Genomic DNA, 19,478 nt, shown 5'->3' with positions numbered 1-19,478 from the left:
GATACTCAGAATAGGTTAAATCCACAGAAAGCAAGCAGTTGGCGGTTGCCAGGGCCGAGGATAGGGAGGAACGGAGAATGTTCTGGGCCGAGATAGAGGAGATGGCTGCCCAGCACGGCGAATGCACTAGATGCCACTGAATCGTACACATTAAAATGGTTAATCCTACGTGAATTCTACCTTGGCAAAACCCCTCCCTCCCTCCCTCCCTCCTTCCCCCCGCCCCCCCCACCCCCGTGCTGCCAGCACCATCATGGAGGTTAAAGGAAGGGGACAGGGAGTCAGGGGCGGCCTGTTTCGTGCTAGGAGGACTCTTAGAAATAATGTAGTCCCGTCCCTTCATTTTAGTGATGTGGAGGCAGAGGTCCTGGGAGGGTATGTGAGCTGCCCAAATTTGCACGATGAGTTCATGACACACGGCCTTTTTCTGGATTCTTCAGTTTGTATTTCACCCGATCCTGTGTTTCTGGCCTCCTTTTCAAGGGGAACGAACCCGTGCAAGGCACCTACTACGTGTCACCCACAGCCCGGGGCCCTTCGCACCTGTTTCCTGAGCTGACTGTTGGGGAGGGGGGAGCATCGGCCCCACTGACAGATTAAGACACTAAAGCTCAGAGGAGCAAGGGGCTTCCTGAGATCACACAGCCCCCACATCCTCAGTGGGGGAGCTGGGATTTGAACCCAGGTCTGAGGGGGCAGGACTTGTCCCTTGCATTGGCTGGGGCAGGGGTAGACTCCTGATGCGGTCCCTCCCCATGGTGTGACTGCAGTGAGCCCCCTTGCCTCTCTGGCCCGAGGTGTTCATGGTCTCAGGAGCCGCTGAGGACTCAGCAGGGAGAAGGGAGCACCTCCTGCAGTCTCTCGTGGCTCCTGGGCAAGTTTGTGACAAGCAGGTGCCCTGTCTCGGCCCACACAGGGGTATCTGCAGGTCGAGATGGACCCTATTCCTCCTCATCCAAATCTGGCTTCCCAGGTATGGATGTGAGTGTGGAGCAGGGGTGGGTAGGGGCCCATCGGGACTTAACATCTGGCAATGACTCACCTCTTCCCTGCTCTGTTTCTGTCCCTTTCTGTCCCTCTGTTTCTGTCCCTCAGGGTGGAGGGAATGTTATGTTGCTTAGAAGACCCAGGCTCTGCTTCCTGGTCTGGGGCTCACTGACTGTGTGACTTTGGACAAGCCATCTCCCACCTCTGGACCCGGTTTCATCCTCTGCACTATAGACAGAATGCAGGATCCCTGAGGTCTTGCGGCTCCAATGCTCCCTGCTTGTCCCTCCTGGGCAGCCTTCAGCTTGGAGCTGGATCAGCCCAGAGGCCAGCATGAGTTTGAGCAGGTCCAGCTCCCCTCTATCACCCCAAGTACCCAGATACCCGAGATAAGAGTGGCAGCACCAGCAAGAAGGACTTGGACCTTGGTCCCGGTGTCCCTGACAAGCCTCTGTTTCTTCTGCACTCGAAGGAGCGCTGTCTGGTTCCCGGCTTGGCTCCTGGCCCTGACTCTTGGGAAGATCAGGCCCTGCTCCCCGCAGTTCCCTCCTCCAACAAGGGGACTCTGTCTTCCTTACTGCCTCCCAGAGAATCAAGAGACCCCAATGTGAGCAAAGGGGCCCCACTAACCATTGTTTATTGAGCACCTACTACATGCTGGGCACTGAGCTATTTCCTGGACATGCATTAATTAACCCATTTAATTCCCACTACATCCTTGAAAGCAGACCTCCTTCAGCCCATTTTGCAGATGGGAAAGCCGAGCATCAAGGAAAGTGTCTTGTCTGAGGCTATAGAGAGAGTAAGTGGCAGCACAAACAATATATTCTCACCAAAAGCCTGGGGACGGGAGGTGACATTTCTCGGGCTCCATGAAGTCACCGGAAGGACTTTCAGGGCTGTGCATACATGTTTAGCAGTAACAGTGAGAAAGCCACGAACCTAACACTGACTGAGCATTTCCTCTGTGCCCAGCGCTGTCTGGGCTCTTTACACCTATTAACATGGGTGTCACAGAGAATTCTCACAATGGCTCCATTCGCTGGGGGCTCCTACATCATCAGTTTATAGATGGGGAAACTGAGGCTTGGAGCTGTTCAGTAACCTGCTCAAGGGTTGTGCAGCAAGGTGGTGCGGGGCCAGACTTGAACCCGGTTGCTCAGGTTCTTCACAAGCATCGTGCCTGCCTCCGGGGAAATGCCCCCCTGGGATCAGTGAGTGAGGTTAACTACTAGGGCCCAGAGGAGGGGCTGTCCGAAAGCTCTGTGACTCAGTTTCCTCATCTGTGAAATGAGTCTGAGGGTAACGTTTCCCGAGGGCTGTTGGGGGGAGCAGATGTGGGAACTCGTGTCCATTGTTCAGTGGGGCATCTGCTGGGTGCTCAGCATCAGAAGCGTTTGCCTGTGTCACTGGGTCCTCGCCACTGTGCCCTGAGCAGCTGGCCTGTGGCACCTCCTTCGGTCCTCTCAACAGCAATGCAGGATGGGGGTTAATAGCCACAATTTTCAGAGGCGGAGACTAGGCTCAGAGAAGCATGGTGACTTCCCCAAGATCACACAGCTCGTGAGGTGCTGAGCTGGGCCTAGAGCCACGTTATCTGGCCCTAGCCAGGCTACCAGCTGGCCCTCAGGACAGTCCCTGCCGCTGTCCCCTCATGCTGTGACCCCGTCTCCAGCCCAGACCCTTCTCTCCCTCCAGAGATGAGCACTCGGTTCTTCCAGATTGCTGGAGGCCCCGGGTCCTCTGTGAGCCCAGGCTGTCCACCCCCCACCCCCAACTGTGTCCAAAGTGGACCCGTCCCTGGCAAGGCTGATACGAGCATGAAAGGAGAAATACATATAAAAACTTGACCATAGTACCTGGCACCATCGGGAGGGAGATCTTACTAAAAACATTTCAGGGGGTGACTGGTTGTCTTAATTGGTGGAGGACGTGACTCTCGATCTCGGGCTCGTGCATTTGAGTCCACACTGGGCATAGAATTTATTTAGAAAAAAAAAAAAAAAAGAAAGAAAATTTTGATGGGGGAGGGGCGCCTGCATTGCTCACTTGGTTGAGTGTCTGACTCTCAGTTTCAGCTCAGGTCATGATCTCAGGGTTGTGGGATTGAGCTCATATCCAGCGCCCTGCTCAGCGGGGCATCTGCTTGAGATTCTCTCTCTCCCCCTCTCAAATAAATAAATAAATCTTTTTAAAAAGGAACATTTCACTTTTACGAAGATGGCGCCGAAAGCTAAGAAGGAAGCCCCTGCCCCACCCAAAGCCGAAGCCAAAGCAAAGGCTTTGAAAGCCAAGAAAGCGGTGCTGAAAGGCGTCCACAGTCACAAAAAAAAGAAGATCCGCACATCACCTACGTTCCGACGACCCAAGACTCTGCGTCTCCGAAGGCAGTTCAAATACCCTCGAAAGAGCGCCCCCAGGAGAAGCAAGCTTGACCACTATGCCATCATCAAGTTCCCCCTGACTACTGAGTCAGCCATGAAGAAAATAGAAGACAACAACACACTTGTGTTCATTGTGGATCTCAAGGCCAACAAGCACCAGATCCAACAGGCTGTGAAGAAGCTCTATGACACTGATGTAGCCAAGGTCAACACCTGAATCAGGCCTGATGGAGAGAAGAAGGCATACGTTTGGCTGGCCCCCGACTATGATGCTTTGGATGTTGCCAACAAAATTGGGATCATCTAAACTGAGTCCAGCTAGCTAAATCTAAATACAGTTTTTTCATGATAAAATAAATAAATAAATATAAATAAAAAGGAACATTTCAAGAGTGTAGAATGGTGCCGGGGCTGTGGGCTGGGGGAAAGGGGGAGATGCTGGTCTAAGGGTACAAACTTCTAGCTGTAAGAAGAGTCAGTTTGGGGAGCTAACCGACAGCAAGCCGACTATAGGAAACAATACCGCATTGTGTAATTGTAAGTTATTAAGAGAGTAGATCTTAAATGTTAGAACCACACACCAAAAAATGGCAATTACATGGAAGGAGGGAGGTGTGAACTAACTATACTGCTGTAATCATTTTACAAAATACACATTTATTCAGACATCCCATCGTATACCTTACACTTTCATGTTATTTGTCAATAGTATCTCAATAAGGCTGGAAAAAGTATTTCAGTTCACAGAGTGGCTATGAGGCCAGCATGACCATGACGTTCTGGGGCTCAAGAGAGGAACCGCTCAGGTCCCTGCCTTCCAGGGGCTCAGGCTCTAACGGAAGAAAGCCTATTTGTTTCACACAATGATTGGCTCTCCAGGCTGGAGCTCCCGGGTCCAAGCCCCCGGGTCAGGACTCAGCCAAAGTGATCCAGGCCTAAGAAGGGGCCATGCCGGGACGCCTGGGTGGCTCGGTTGGTTGGACGACTGCCTTCAGCTCAGGTCATGATCCCGGAGTCCCGGGATCGAGTCCCGCATCGGGCTCCCAGCTCCATGGGGAGTCTGCTTCTCCCTCTGACCTTCACCTCGCTCATGCTCTTTCTCACTCTCTCTCTCAAATAAATAAATAAAATCTTTAAGAAAAAAAAAAAAAAAAAAAAAAAAAAGAAGGGGCCATGCCATTCCCTTCACTTCTCTCCCTGTGATTTCACCTCCCAGCCGTGAAGAAACGTGGCGGAACGTGTTCCTAATGATTAGTGCACTTTGCAAACTTGAGAGGGCCTAGGGAGATAACCTTTGTTAAAACTCACTTTGCTGGGCTCGCCAGCCCCGAACCCCAAGATTCTTATTCAGTAGGGCTGGGCCTGAGGATCTGTAGTTCTAATAAGCTCCTGAGGGATGCTGACATTGCTGGTGTGTGGACCACACTTTGAGGAGTAATGGATCCAGGACCAGAGAAGGAAGGTGACTCGTCCAAGGTCCCACGGCAGCTAGGGGCTGACTCTTAGAGCCTACACCAGCTGAATCTTGGGCAAGTATATTTTCTACCCCCCCACACTGTTTCTCACAGCCCGGCTCCTGTAGAGACTGGCCCTCTCATCTGCCCAGGCAGAACTTCTAGAGCCTGTGGTAGGATATAAGAAGTTGTAGGGGAGGTGCCGGGCTGAGGCTGCCCAGGAGCCTGCCCTGTCCTGAAGGCCCTGGGGAGCCCAGAAGGAGTGCAGTAGTCAACCTCCTCCTCAGATAAAAACTTGTCATCTTGACAGCATCTGTGTGCCCCAGGATGCCCTGCAGAAAAACAAAACAAAGGCCAACCCCTAACACCTACTTGTTCACTCTGTGCCAGGCGCTTTTCCAGACGCTTTACATACTGAACTCCTTTGACACTCATATGGACTCCATGAGGCGGGTATTATTATTATACCCATTTCACAGATGAGGAAATGGAGGCACTGAAGTGATGTAACTTGCCAGTGTTACACAGTTAGTAGGCAGTGGAGCTGGGATTTGAACCCCGGCCCGCTCAAGTCCAGCGCATCCTTCCCTCTGTTGGCTGCAGCTAGTATAGGCTGCGCAGGGAGGTCTGGAAACCAGTGGACATCCGAGGGCCTCTGAGGACACTCTGGTCCAGCTCCCATACTGTTGCTGCAAACGCACTCCGCCCGGCTCCCGCTGACTCACCTCAGCCACCGCCACCCAGTCCGCCTCGGCTCCAGGAGCTCAGCTGTTTGTGGGGGCAGGACCCACACAGCCATGGGGGTCTGGGCTCGGTGGGCTTAGCTGGCAGGCTTGGGTTACAGGCAGCTCACCCGGGCTCTGATCCCATAAGCCCCGTAACCCTGGGCGTGGCAAGGAGGCGGCATTTGCTGGGAAGATGATCAAGGCGGGCCCGTGGGGGCCAAGCAGGGCTGGCCTTTCTCCTGGAATCCGGGGGGATTAATGCAGGAGAAAAGGGAACAGCTGGATGTTCTCCCATCCCTCTTGCCATCCACCGCCCACCCTGGGGTATCATGTTTCCCTGCAAGTTGGTCTGCAGGGAATTCTGGTATTTTCAATTACCAGCCGGGCACGCCGGCAGGGGGCTGGGGTCAGCGGTGCCCCGTGACCCCTGCAAGGAGATGGAACCCCAGGGAGCAAGTACAAAAGAGGCTTGTGGCCGAGAGGGGAAGGGGAGGCCGGCTTGGCTGGAGCAGGTGGTCAGGGGCCCTGCTCTGCCCCCAGCGAGCCTAGAGAGTGTCCAGTCCCTTCATTAGCCAAGACTTGGGGAAGTAGCCTTCCGGATGTGCCTCCGTTTCCCCTTCTGGGCATGAAGGGCTTGAATGAGGAGGGACTAGGACGAGGGACCAGGAGACATTGATGGGCAGGAAGACAGGGGGCCCGTGACCCTGGCCGCCTCTAGAGGGTGTGGGTTTGGACACTGCTCAGCTTTGTCTCCACAGCCCCCAGCTCCAAGGCAGGAAGGAGACCGCCGAGAGTACTCGGCCTTTACCCTTTCACGAGTCAGAAGACCCCAGGAGCTTGGAGGAGGAGGGAGAGGTCGCTGGGTGTTGGCACTGTGAGTCCCCCACCTCAAGGCGCAGTCTCAGATGCTGCTGCCTGGGTGACAGTGTCACTGCTGTGGACAGCCCGCCGTGACTTCCCACTGCCCCCTGAATAACACCCAGACGCTCCACATGGCCTCTGGGCCCACCTGCCTGCCACCCAACACCTCCGCACGGGCCCTTCCTCTCCTAAGCACTGTCCCCACTGGCCATCCTTCTGTTCCCAGTCACACCAAGGTCATCATTCTCTGCTCAAGGCCTTGGCCCCACGGTCTTTCTGCCCAGATGCCCCTTCCCCACCAGATCTCCACGGCCCCCTCGGAGAGCCCTCCCCGACCACCCACCCCCTCCCGTCACCTGCCGTCCCACAGCGGCTTTCTTGGCTTTGCAGTGTCAACAGCGACCTGAACTCTCTTGTTCAATCCCTTATCCCTGGTGTCGGACACAGTGTGGCAGCGTGTGGCTCAGAGTAAGCACTTATCCATAGTACTGGAGGAAGGAAGGAGAGAAAGAAGGGCAGGTTCTCTCCTTTTCTAGCATCTTCGGGAACCTGGCTGAGTCACTGACCTTGGGGGCTGGAACGTGGAGCAGCGGCTTCAGGCAGGGCAGTTTGTGTGATGGGCACCAACCTTTCACTCTCCCTCAACCCTGAGCCCACCTGTGATGTGACCTGCTGCGGAGGCCTGGAGCCTCTCCCCGACCAGCCGGCCCACGACACGACAACCCTGCATCCCAACGGCGCTCGAATGATCTAGGATCTACAACACGAGCACTTCGCCCGCGACAGGACGCCTGACATTTCCGGTTGATAACAGGGTCGCTGTTTCGACAGTGAGCAATACAGTAAACTCCTGACGATCCAGCTGCAATTCTGATCCAGCTGCAACCTGATCCTAACTGTCACAACAGAATTTCCACAAATAAAATGCTTCCAGAAAATGGGCTTTGTTTCTTTCTGATTGACCAAACATTTGTGCTGCTTGGGTGGAAAAAAAGGAAAAGCTGAGAACTGGTTTCACGGTGGCACTTTGCTACAAAGAAAAGGAGTTCTGTGGCCAAGAAAGGTAGAGAAACACAGAGTGTTCTAGACCCCTGCTTGTGAGACCCACCTGTATCCTCCTTTGTTCAAGGCTCTGAGAAGTCCTGCAGGGGAGAGACCCAGTTAGCCTGGCAGCTGAGATCTCATTTGGCTTCGGAAACCCTTTTTCACACAATAGTTATTAATGTCTTTTGGAAGTAGCAAGTTGTGGAACAAATTTTTTTTTTTTTTTTGTGGGAAAAAACCCTAAAGCAACAGAAGTCAGGTCTAGGAGATACGGTCTTTTTCCTTGAACCCGAGAAAAGTTCCTGTCTTGGGTGGCTGTTCATCTGCTCATTATTCATCCCTTGATTTGGCTTAGATTGAACAGCACCTCCCAGAGGCTGTGCAATCAGATGGAGTGAGGTTAATCACGCCCGTTTCACAGACGAGGAAAGTCAGAGTCAGGTCAAGTCTCCTGCCTGAGGTACCTCAGCTCACGGGTGGGATTGGGACTCAGTCTGCCTGATTCCATAGCCCGAGTTATTCATACTCCCTGGTTACTTGGCCTGAACCCTGTGTATGATCAGAGCAGGTTAAGGTCAAGCCCTGGGCTTGGTACTACAGATACATCCAATGGCCCACTGCCTGTAGGATGCTGGATGGCCTTGATCTTACCTGTGGCTGCTGGGTGGGACCAGTCCTACCCCAGCACCTGGACTAGCAAGATGGTAAGAACCTGAGCTTCAGATCAGGTAGCCCAGGCAACATATCTCACCCTCCAGTGCCTCAGTTTCTCCTGTATAGAATAGGGACAGGGCATGAATGTTGGAAGGTTAAATGAAAACCTGCAGGTCAAATGCTTAGCATAGGCTTCAGTTCAGAGTCAGGGCTGGGGGACATCTGTCATATGGAGCTGTCTGGGCTGCTCAGAATCTTTTGAATCTCTCTCTCTCTCTTTTTTTTTTTTTTTCATTTTACTTATTTATCTTAAGTGATCTCTGCATCCAATGTGGGGCTCGAACTCACGACCCTGAGATCAAGAGTCGCACTCTGACTGAGCCAGCCAGGCATCCCTGGGCACTCAGACCCGTAAGCAGTATCGTGAGTAGCTGAGTGGTGGTGGTGCTGGGGGTGGTGGAAGGAGAAGACACAGGATCCAGGGTTCGGATCCCAGCTCTCATGCCCTGGAGACCGTGTGACCGCGGGCAAGTCACTTTCCTCTCTCAGCCTTTTTTTCTCACCTGTAACATGGGATGTGGCAGACATGACTTTCTGCCTGCCCACATACCCATTCTTTCTCACATTTACAAAATCTTGGTTCTTAGCTGGGCACATTAGGCCCAATAATAGACTACATTTTCCCCAAACTCTCTGGCAGCTACAAGTGGCCATGGGACAAGACGACTGCCAATGAGATATAAAGGTAACGTAATATGTGGGATTTCCAGGAAGTCTCTCTTAAAGGGAAGGAACTTCTCATGCTCCTTCTTCCATCCTGCTGCCCGGGACATGGATGTGATAGCTGGAGCTCTCCCAGCCATTTTGGTCCATAAGGACCAGAAGCTGTGTGCAGGGGAGCCTGGATCCCTGATGATTCCACGGAGGTACCCAAACTCCCACCTTCTGACATCCTTGACAGAGAAGAAAAACAAGCTTCCATTTTGTCTAAGCCACTACGGTAGACTGATTGAATTATTAATCACTCCTTTGTACCTTCACTCTTTGCCCTATAATGTGTGTCATCCTGCCCCCCAGCTCTGGGCTGAGCCACGTGATTGGCCTTGGCCAATGGGATACTGGCAAACATGATCTGAGCGGAGGCTGGACAAGCCCTTGTGCATGTCTGCTGGCTGTCTGTTTCCCCGTGGTTGCCGCAAGAACACGCCTAGGCTGACCTAGAGATATGCAGAACCAAGTTGTTGCCCTAGTGGTCCCAGCCAGGCCCATTCTGACCATCTGACAACCCCAAATATGCAACAAAGCCCTGAAAATATCCAAAGATCTGCTGAGTGACTCAGAGTCGATGGGAGTGCAAACCTATGAATGCATTCCCCCACCAGGACCCGCCTGGCCGATCCAGAGACCATGTGATAGAAAAATTCCTCTTGCTTTTCTGCTGTTGATGTTGTGGTTGATTGTCTAACAGCATTACTGGGGCAGCTGCTATCTGTTATCTTTCTTCTAGTTCTGTGCAGCCAAACTCAATCTTAACTGAGACTCTAGGCTGGCAGTGACTTCCCCGCAGAAAGCTGGGAGGGATCAAAGAGGCTGATGCGTGTGGAGGGCTTGGCCTGGGGAGGAAAGTGCCCTCTTCCTCTCTCTTCATTTCTCCCAGCCTGGGTCTCACCGGGGGCTCTCTTGGCCTATCCCCTTCTGATCCTCTTGGCCTCCAGGGAGAGAAGTAGGTGAGTACATGCTCCTGCGAGTTCTACAGACTGAGCCACTATATACCTGCCCCCCAGGAGGGCGGGAGGATCAGAGGAGAATGCGCTGGCAGAAGGGGCTTTGGAAAGTTGAAAGTCTTTCCATGGAAAAGCCGTGCGGAGTGGAGTCCTGGATGGGGGCTGCGATGCCTGCCCAGGGCTTTGGAGACTGGCTCTGCCACGACCTGTGTCAGACAGCCACTTAGGAACCTCTCTGGGCCTCAGTTTACCTCTTTATGAAAAAGAGGGGTTTGTACTCCAGGGCCCCTGACCATGCTAATGTGCTTTAATTTGGCTTATGTTACCTTCTACAACAGGCAGAATAAGCCCCCCTGAGATGTCCACATTTTGATCCCAGAATCTGTGAATATGGGACCTTACACAGCAAAAGGGCTTCGCAGATGTGATTAAGGTTATGGTTCTCGAGATGGGGAGATTTTCCTGGATTATCAAGGTAGACCCAATATAATCTGCTGAGTCCTTAAAGGAGGAGAAGCTTTCCCAGCCCAGAGTCAGAGACCCAGAGGACTGGAGCGTAGAGAGGGCTTGAACTCCATTGTAGCTTCTGAGATTCAGAAGCCAGGGGCAAGGACTGGAAAGAGGGCCCCATGGGCCAAGGGCAGTGGCCAGTTGGCAAGGACAGGGGCACTTCACTCCTACCATCCCGTGGCCCCTACAGAGCCGGGAGGCAGGAACCGAGGCTTGTGCTAAGTTGCTAAGTCTGCAGCATTTGGTTACAGCAGCAGAGGAAATGAAGACACCTGGTTTCTCTTGAGGCCTGGATGCCGCGTCTCACCCACGAACTACGTGCTGGGTGCTCTGTCTCCGTTGTCGCTGATCCTGCCTCCCTCCGGCACAGCGGGAAGGACAGATCGGTGCCCCTTCCGGAGGCGAGGACCCCGAGGCTGGGAGAAGCAGAGCCTCCCATGCAGCCTAGTCACATAGCAAAGAGGCCCGTGCTGGAAGAGAGGGCTGAGCCCAGCACGGGTGACGCCTTTTTGCCCACATGCCCCACGAGGACGGGACGACAGCGGACCTTCCTAACTAGTTGATCTCTTATTCAGCACGGGTGATGCGAACGACTGCTTTTGCCAGTGGGGGCTGTGGTTCGAGCAGGCCCCGTTCACAGCCTCCCTCACCTCTGCAGAAGGCCTGTCTGGCCAGCACGGGGCCCCAAGAATGTGGTGCTAGAACTATTCCACCAGTGCCTGCCTGGTGCCCGGGGACAAGTCACTTAACTCTCGATGCCTCATTTTCCTTCCCCGTGAGACAGGATAAAAGGACCAACCCCATAGCATCGTCGTGAAGTCTCATCGTCAAGGACCGGGGATGTTGTCTGGCACGTAGGAAACACCTGCTACTTGGGGGCCATTGTTATGATTTGGGGGAATACAGAATGATCGCCTTTCTGACCGCCTGCATGTACCAGGCAGCCCGGGAGGCACCTTGAGACCTGAGCCCAAAGCCTCCCAGCAGTCCCGTGAGGAGGGGTGGGGACGCTCGCGAGGAGAGGCATTCAGATGTGGGCTAAGTGACTTGTCGAAGGCTGTGTGCCAGTGAGCAGCCAGGCTTGAGTCAAAGCCAGGTTTATTTGCCAGATTCCCAAACCCACACCCTCCCCGGCCCTGCTGGAACTGGGCAGAGGTGCGGCTGTCCCAAGCTTGCTCTGGGTGAGACGGTGTCTGGTGCAGCCCTGGAGGGCGGCCAAGAGGACTGGGCGCGGCCACGAGGACAAGCCCCACGTTACTGAAATGCCGCACGTGCCCCCACGGTCTGCGTGGCTTTCTCTGTTTTGTGATTTCGATCTCGGCTTAAATGCTACCACCTCGGAGAGGAGGGCATTTCTTCTGGAGCCCATTCTGAGGCTTGCCTCCTCCCTCCCAACCCCAGTGTTGTTTGGTTGGTTTGTGTCAAGGACCAGAGACTCTGGACAGCAGACTGAATCCTGGGTCTGCCCCTTCCCAGTGAGTGAGCCCGGGCACGTGCTCGACCCCTCCCCATGCCCGTTTCGTCCTCTGTCAAGTGGGGATGTGCGGCCCAGCCTGGCATCCTTTCTCCAGGGGCCCCTGAGAGGACACAGAAATACGGGGTGGAAAGGCATCCTGGAACGGCGGAGTGTGGTTCCGAGGTGGCCTGATGGCTTTATGATGTCAGAAGACAGCTCTGGCCCGGTGAGTGCCAAGGGAGTGTGAGCAAGGCCCAGTCACTTGCCCAAAAGGAATACTTTTTCCTTTTAAGGCAATGAGCTAGATATTTATATATTGAATTTTAGGGTCTGATTAAAACCGACCACTGAATGCATCTGTCTGGAAATCAAGTCCCCAGCTTTGCTTTCCAGCCTGTGGTACCTCTCTACACCCCACCTCACTCCACGCTTCTCTGAGCCCTTCTGCAAATGTTCACTGAGCATTTGCTGTGGTGCGCCCCTGGCCAGGTGCCGGGAAAACTGTGGTAAGTAAGGAAAAGCAGACCCATTGTGTACCACCACATGCCGATGGCAGGGGAGACAGACGGGAAGGACAGGATCAAAGACATAAGGCTAAAATCCCAACCAGGGAGGCTTGAGGGCCATGGTGTGTGGCGGGGGATGTGTGATCAAGTGAAGAAGGTCAGTAACGATGAGCTAAGGTCTGAAAAAATGGTGCAGAGAAAAGCAATCCAGCTAGAGGGACCATGTGTGAAGGCACCTTGTGCTCAGGAAGAGCAGAAAGAGCTCTCCCTCCAGCCTGCCTCCTGGACTTCCCTCCACTGGGACACCTTTCTCTCTACATGATTCCATCTCTGTTTCTTACAAGCGTCTCCATTCTCCAGAGTCAAACTCAAATACTTCTTCCAGGAAGGCTTCCAAGATTTGCCATTCTCCCATTCTCCAGGAAGCAAGGATCTCTTCTGCTTGTAATCTCTCTCCCCTCCCTTCTACCTCCTTGGGCCCTCATTTATGCCACAGCATTGCAGATGCTGTGTTGTGTCTCATCTTCCCAATCAGGGCATAAAGTGTCAAGGGCAAGAACCGCCTCTTCTCCAGTGTAGACTTACAGTCCCATAGTGCTGGGTTTAAATCCCAGTTGAGAACACTTAGTGGTGACTCTACCTCTCTGGGATCTGGTAAAGGGGAATAAGGTGGTGAGGGCATGGTGAGGTTGCATGGTCCCCAGCTGGGCTCTGACCGTCTGAGAAAGAGTTAGCTTATCTAGGGGCTTGAAACAAAGAGGAGGGAGAAAGGGTATTTATGACCCAGAAAGCCTCAGGGCTTTGAGGGCATACACAGGCTTAGATCCGAGTTTCCAAAATCTGTCCAATAGTAAGAAACACTTGGGCCCCTCATTAAACATGCAGATGCCCAGGGCCCACTCCTGGAATTTGGATTCCATAGGTCTGGGGCGGGGTCCAGGAACCTATGTTCTGGAGAAGCTCTCACAGGGTTCTGATGCACAGTGTGGTGGAAAAATTGAGGCCCTGAGGGAGGCAGTGCTTTCCATGAATGTGATGGGTTGGATCAGTTTTCTCGGTTTCGCCTCTTGGAACAGGATTATGTACCGACACCCCTTGCCAAGTCACTCTGCAGGGTTCATTTGCTGTGTGTGACTGCGCCACAGGCATTAGAGAGAAGTGTTTGTGTGTCATGGCTTGGCGCAGTTGCTGGTGCTCCCAACATTCACCACGACAGAAACAAGCCTGGGTGGCGGCGGGTCCAAGGGGAATGGGAGACATGTGGAACAGACTGAAGCCAACCCACATTCTGGAGTCCTGCCCAGCTCAGCGAGCCCTGCTGCAGATTAGCTATACCTTAGCTGCCCCACAGATGAGTGAGTGAGAAAATAAATATTTATCGTTGTAAACTACTAAGGTTTGGGGTGGTTTTGTTATGCAGCATCACCGTAGTGATAACTGACTGATACACTGAGGTCCCACAGCAAATGAATGCCAAAGTTGGGATTCAAACTCAGGTCTGAATCCAGTGCTTGTTTTTTGTTGCTTCTGTCTTTCAATCCGGAGGCTTCCCCCATACTCCACACTTTCCTTTTTGGAAGCCCCTCACTTCCACTCTGCCTCATCTTTATTCTCTGGGAATATCCAGCTCTAGAAAGGAAGGGTCCAGCTTGTCAAGCAGCCCAGACTCTACCCCGTGCTGCTAATAAGCACAGGCTTCTTGAGTAGACAGTTCTATCCCCAGGACTTCTACATGGGTGCAGAAGAGGTCCCTAGAGCCAGAGAAAGAACTCCCACCCTCCCTACCCCCTAGAGCCTGGGAGAGGAGTTGGAAGCCTAGGCTTCCCTACCTCAGGGCCCTGGTAAGCTGGAGAGCCTTCCAGCTGAGGCTTCGTAATCTGTTAGGTGTCTTTGCCAACAGCTGTTGGCTTCGGAGAGTTCTCTTGCATTGCCTGCCTTGAGTCAACTCCTTCTGGACCTCACTCTGAGTGGAGGCTTAAACGCACCCATGACCCTGCACGAACAGCAGGCACACGCTCACAACTATGTCCTCTCTGCCACAGCAATACCGCAAACACTCGGGAACAAAACCACACTCCTTCTCGTACACAAACACATGGACAGGCAGGGCCACGTTCAGACACACGAATTCATGCTCCAACACATCCCATTCCAAGCCCTTCGGCTTCAGACACACCCATGCTCTTGAATGCATTTATAAATAAGAAGCCACATGGCCACAGAACATAAGATCCCAATCATAAACACATGGTCACCCAAACACATACAGTGACACACCCACACATTCTTACGAATGAGCTCACTCACATGTACCATCAGACCCACAGTCTCAAGGTTGAGACTTGAACATATGCTGGATTGCGCCCAAGCACTGGAATCTGGTAGACCTGGTTAATTCCAGTCCCTTACCCTTCCTGCTTTGTGACTCAACTTTTCTGAGCATCATCTGTAAAATGGGGACATGGATGCCTCCTACTCAAGGAGGCCAAGGGTATGCAATGAGGCCATGTATAGACAGCACCCCTCAGCCAGGTGAAGCTGGTTGGCCCCTCTCTGTCCATGTCCTTGTTCACGTGCTTTCTCACTCTCAAAAGACATTTCTTTCTATCACTCCCATAAACATTTCATTGGTCCTTTAAACTTCAGGCCAAATCCTGCTTCCTCCAGGAAGCCTTCCTAGACTTCTGTCTCTGGATCTCCTGAGCACTTACGGTGTGGGCCCCACTTGACATCTGAAAGACGAGGTGGGTAGCCCACTCACCCTCTCTCCTGGAGTCTGGCCTCCCTTGGCTCTTCCTTGGACAGGGTCCAGACCATGCCCACAGCAGGGGCTTGCCAAGGGCTTGTTGAGTGAATAACTGAGGGGCACACTCCACAGGTACCATGAGGTCCTCGAAAATCTCATGTGGCCCTTGGTTGGGGATGAGCCTGGGATGTGTCACAGGAGACCCAGGGGATGGTGGCCTCGCTGGAGAGAAGGGGTCAGAAGCCTAAGAGGTGTGACTGAAGAGGGATGACAGTAGTAGTAAGACCGCAATGTTTGGCAACTTTATTTGCCATGAAGGAAGCAGGCGGAAGATGGAGGGCAATGTAAGGTCCAGAAAGGATGAGGAAAGATGAGCTGAGGGAGAAAAGCTTGTCGGAGCGGGTCTGGGGTGGGCTGAAGGCTCCCAGAAGGCACCTGTGGAAACTGCTGGATATCTACTGACCATCTCCCCACTGCCACCTGGAGAGGACCAATGGCCCAGTCTCCTTTGTGGCCTGGCAAGGTCACATGACCAGGTTCTTTCCAGAGGACCGTGCACAGAAGGGATGGGCTCCACTCCTGCTTCCCTGGATCCTCTCTCTCCCACCTTTCTGCAGGCAGACACACCTGGTGCCTCAGGGTGACTGACACCAACGGAAGAACCTGGGTCCTGGCGTCTCCAAGTGGATCCAACCTGCCCACAGGCCTGGACTGCTCACCCCTGTCAGAGGGAGCCTTCAACAGCGCACGTTCACCAAACGACTGCAATTGCCATGACCACACGGCAAGGCAGGGGTAACGCGTCCTCTCCCAGGCGAGCGCAGCCTTGGAGCCGCAGGAGCCACTCCACAGAGGGGACGGAGGCCCTGACCAGGGCCAGCAGGGTACCCGTTCGGGTTCACGGCCCTGCTCCCCCTTAGCGGGCATCTGAAGCGCTTACCTGCCTGGTTGGTGGTGATGTTCACGGAGGCGAACTGAGGTGAGAAGGGGCTCTGGTCGGTGACGCCGTTCACGGCCTGGATCTCGAAGGTGTACTGCGTGTGGGCCAGCAGGTCGCTGATGTAGATGCGCGGCTCGGTCAGGCCCAGCTGGCGCGGCGCGTACTGCACGTTGTCCCCACAGCGCGTGCAGGCACCGCGGCCCGAGCCACAGCTCTTGCAGATGATGTTGTAGACCAGGTCCTCGCGGCCCCCTGAATCACGGGGCGGGGTCCACTCCAGCATGAGGGAGGTCTCGTTGACACTGGAGATCACCGCCTGGGGCGCGGAGGGAATGGCTGCGGGTAGGGAGAGGTATTGGTCAGTGGGGGCTAAGGAGGTCCGTTCCCAGGAGACGGCTCTCTGCCCCCTGCCCTGGCTTTAGCCCAGGGCCCCCAAGGCTTCTGTCAAATCCCTTCTCCCCTCCGTCCCCCTGTGGGGTGCTTCTAGAATATAACTCTCATCATGCTGCACATCTGCTTAACACTCTCCCCCTGGCTTCCAGTCTCCTCGGTGTCTGTTACGAGGGCTGGTTTTCATGTGTTGGGGTTCATACCCACCCGAGATCTCTTTCCCCTTCTTTCTTCTAACAGAACCCAATTTTATTCAGGGTGGCAAGATGTCCAGCTAGAAGGCTAATTTCCTAGCCTCCTGTGAGGAAGGGCTGGCCACTGACACACTGTAGAAATTGTCGGTCAGGACTTTTTCTTAAAAGGAGACCGCTATAAAATGTTCCTTTGTCCCTTTCCTTCTTCCTCTTTCTAGAAGGTGTGTGATGGCTGGAGCTTCAGCAGCAATGTTGGACTATGCAGCAACCCCAAAGCGTAGGAACCTCACACGGAGGATGGCAGCCCAGAAAGAGCGAGCCAGATCCCAGAGAACTCCATGGATTTGCCACAATCTCCAGGACTGCCTATCTTTGGGGTTCTGCTATGTGAGAGAATAAAGTCCTATGGTTTAAGCCACTGGGGTCGGCTTTCTGGAGCTTGCAGCTGAAATCTGTTCCTGTCTGTACAGGGGGGGTAAGATCGCCCTCCTCGTCACTCCTTTCTTAGAGAACCTTGGCCTGAGATTCAGGCGGCCGCTGCCAGGTTAGAACACTGGGCAGCCTTTTCTGTCACAGACACCACCTGTGTTGGTTCTCCTTCTGCCAAGCCTCCCACTCACCGTCCCTTTGTGAATCGAGACCTTGACTTCATGCTCCATGCGACTGGCAGGAGGAGGGATGGAGCCAGATGCCAGCTCCACGGTCGCTGTGCGTTGGCAGCACGAGGACCCAGGATGGTCCTTTTCCAACCAGTTTTTCATTTCCCCTCCCGCCAGGTGCCTGGCCGCTCCCCGAGCAGGAGAGGCTGGCTGGAGCCAGGCCGCCGCCGGCCCACCCCCTGCTCCGAGCTTTCCATAGCGGGGCTCGGGACGCAGGGGGCCCTCGCATACTCCCGGGGCCCCGAGCGTACTTGTACACGGCATGTCAAGGGGGTCCAGGTCGGCTCGGTAGTAGCCGTTCCGGCACACACAGTTGGTCGCCCCCTCCGAGGTGGTCCGGCTGTTGATGGGACAGTGCGTGCAGGCCTCGTCCCCCTGGTTGGCCTTGAAGGTTCCAGATGGGCAACCTGGGAGAAAAGACAAGGAGAGTCTGGGGAATCCAGATGAGGAGTCGGGGGCCACAAGGCATGGGGAGACCGTGTGGTCTCTCCAAGGGGTTGCACGGCATCACGGAGGGGCCATGCAACTGCTGGGAATTCCCATCTCCTAAGGCTCTTGGGGGTCTCCAGGCTCCAACAGGGCAGTCCTATCTGTGCCCAGAAGGTTCCAGGCTGCCTGGTTTCTTGTCTCTGAAGCTGTCTATGGCTTCATCAGAGGCCACTAACAATCCCTCTTCCCCTTTCCCCGGCTGGCTGTGACACCACTTCTAAGGTCATTCCTGACTTATTCTGAAGACCCTGAGGAGGTCTGGGGCAGGACCCAGGGCCCAGTCTTGCTCACTGTTGGCTGACTGAATCCTGATTCTTGTAACTAGATCCCTAGCGTCCAGAGGATCATGATGATTACGTTAGAAAAGTCCTAGCACAGCGCAGGCCACATAGAAACGTGATGGAGTACAGCAGAAAAGAACACTGTCTTTGGATGTAGACCTGGGTTGGAGCCCCAGCTTGGCCTTGGGCTAGCCGTGGGGCTGTAGACAAGCCGGCTAAACCATGCTTAAAATCAGTTTCCTTATTTGTAAAATTATGATCCTAAGACCCATTTCTGAAGGCCACTGGGGGAATTTGGCCCTGTGTGTAAGGCACATGGCAGGAGGTCTGGCACAGTATAGGGTGCCCAGTGAACAGTGGCTGTTATTACAGAAGGGGTTGGAGCAATTTATTCCACCAAAGGGAGCCTGCAATACCAGGGACAGCCTGCGGAGGGAAGTATTTGCACTTGATGGGGCATTGGGCAATCTGGGCTATTCCAGGGGCTTTGGCCTTCTTCTCTGCTCTGGTGGGATGCTCAGGATGTGGGTTCAGGCCCTGCAGCTCAGGGTTCTACAAACAATGACCAGACCTGTGTACAAATCCACACTACCCTAGCCCTGGGCTGGGCATCAGGAGACCCGGGGTCCAGGCCCTGCCCTTTTCCTGGCCTCTGTTTCTTCTGCTTCCTGGGGTTCATCACCCCAGCACTGCTGTGGAGCCTGGGGAGGGGAGATCACATAAGGGGTAAGTGAGAAGGCAGACAGGGAAGAGCTTTGCAACAGGCAAGTTCCTCGTTGGGGTCAAAGGCGGCTCAAGCAAGTACAGGCCAGGGACGCTTGCCTGGATCACATTCCAGGCCTGTGTCACCTCTGGCAAGCGACTCCATCCCTCGGAGCGCCCATCTCCTCCCAAGTAAATGGCGAACATCAATTTCCCTAAATCATTTTTCTAGGCCCGGTCTTTAAGCTTATCCTCCACGTTCAAATCTTAGCAAACGGCCCTCCCCTTGGCCCCTCTACCAGCTTCAGCCTCAGAGACCCCCGCCCTCCTTGGTGCTTACATGACTCGAGGTCAGAAAGCTTTACTCCCCTGCCACAATTATTCATTGGGGGGGGGGTCCCTGGCCATGCTCGTGGCCCCCTCAGGACGGGAGGCGTGTCTGATTCACAGTTCCTTCCCCTGTGCCCAGCGCAGAGCCTGGTCGGCACTCAGCACACATCTTGAAGCTGCTCGCTAGCGTGGGAAGGGCTTGGGCTTTGGGGACCACGAGAGCAGAAAGGCAGTGAAGACCGCTGGTTAGTGCACCGGCGGCTTGGCAAGTCCCAGCTCTGCCTGTGCCAGCGTGTGACCTCGGGCCAGTCGCGAGAGCTATTTCCTCATCTGCAAAATGGGGACAATGGTATTTATCTCCAGTTGTTGTGAGGATTATGTTGGTTAAATTTAGGCAAAAGTGCCTAGAACAGTTCCTGGCATTACTGAACTGTATCCGGTT

General features: G+C 54.1%; 2 protein-coding genes across 3 annotated transcripts in view; one reads left to right on the top strand and one right to left on the bottom strand.

Annotated features, from left to right (window-relative positions):
- The window catches only part of EPHB2 (EPH receptor B2), a 183,431-nt gene that overhangs the window by 26,463 nt on the left and 137,490 nt on the right, over positions 1 to 19,478 (bottom strand). For both annotated transcript variants that reach the window (XM_044237400.1, XM_044237399.1), the window contains exons 4-5: positions 17,486 to 17,641; positions 15,992 to 16,327 (exon numbers count right to left, since the gene is read on the bottom strand). In XM_044237400.1, the coding sequence (XP_044093335.1) occupies positions 15,992 to 16,327; positions 17,486 to 17,641 (492 nt within the window). The remainder of the gene's footprint in view (positions 1 to 15,991; positions 16,328 to 17,485; positions 17,642 to 19,478) is intronic.
- On the top strand, positions 3,208 to 3,588 carry LOC122899553 (60S ribosomal protein L23a-like). Its single transcript, XM_044237401.1, has one exon. It carries the CDS (start codon positions 3,208 to 3,210, stop codon positions 3,586 to 3,588), a length of 381 nt encoding a protein of 126 aa, XP_044093336.1.

The sequence above is a fragment of the Neovison vison genome, chromosome 2 (genome assembly GCF_020171115.1).
Source record: "Neovison vison isolate M4711 chromosome 2, ASM_NN_V1, whole genome shotgun sequence".
NCBI lineage: Eukaryota > Metazoa > Chordata > Mammalia > Carnivora > Mustelidae > Neogale > Neogale vison.
Note: the sequence above shows the minus strand (reverse complement) of the source record. Positions and strands in the feature narration are given on the sequence as shown.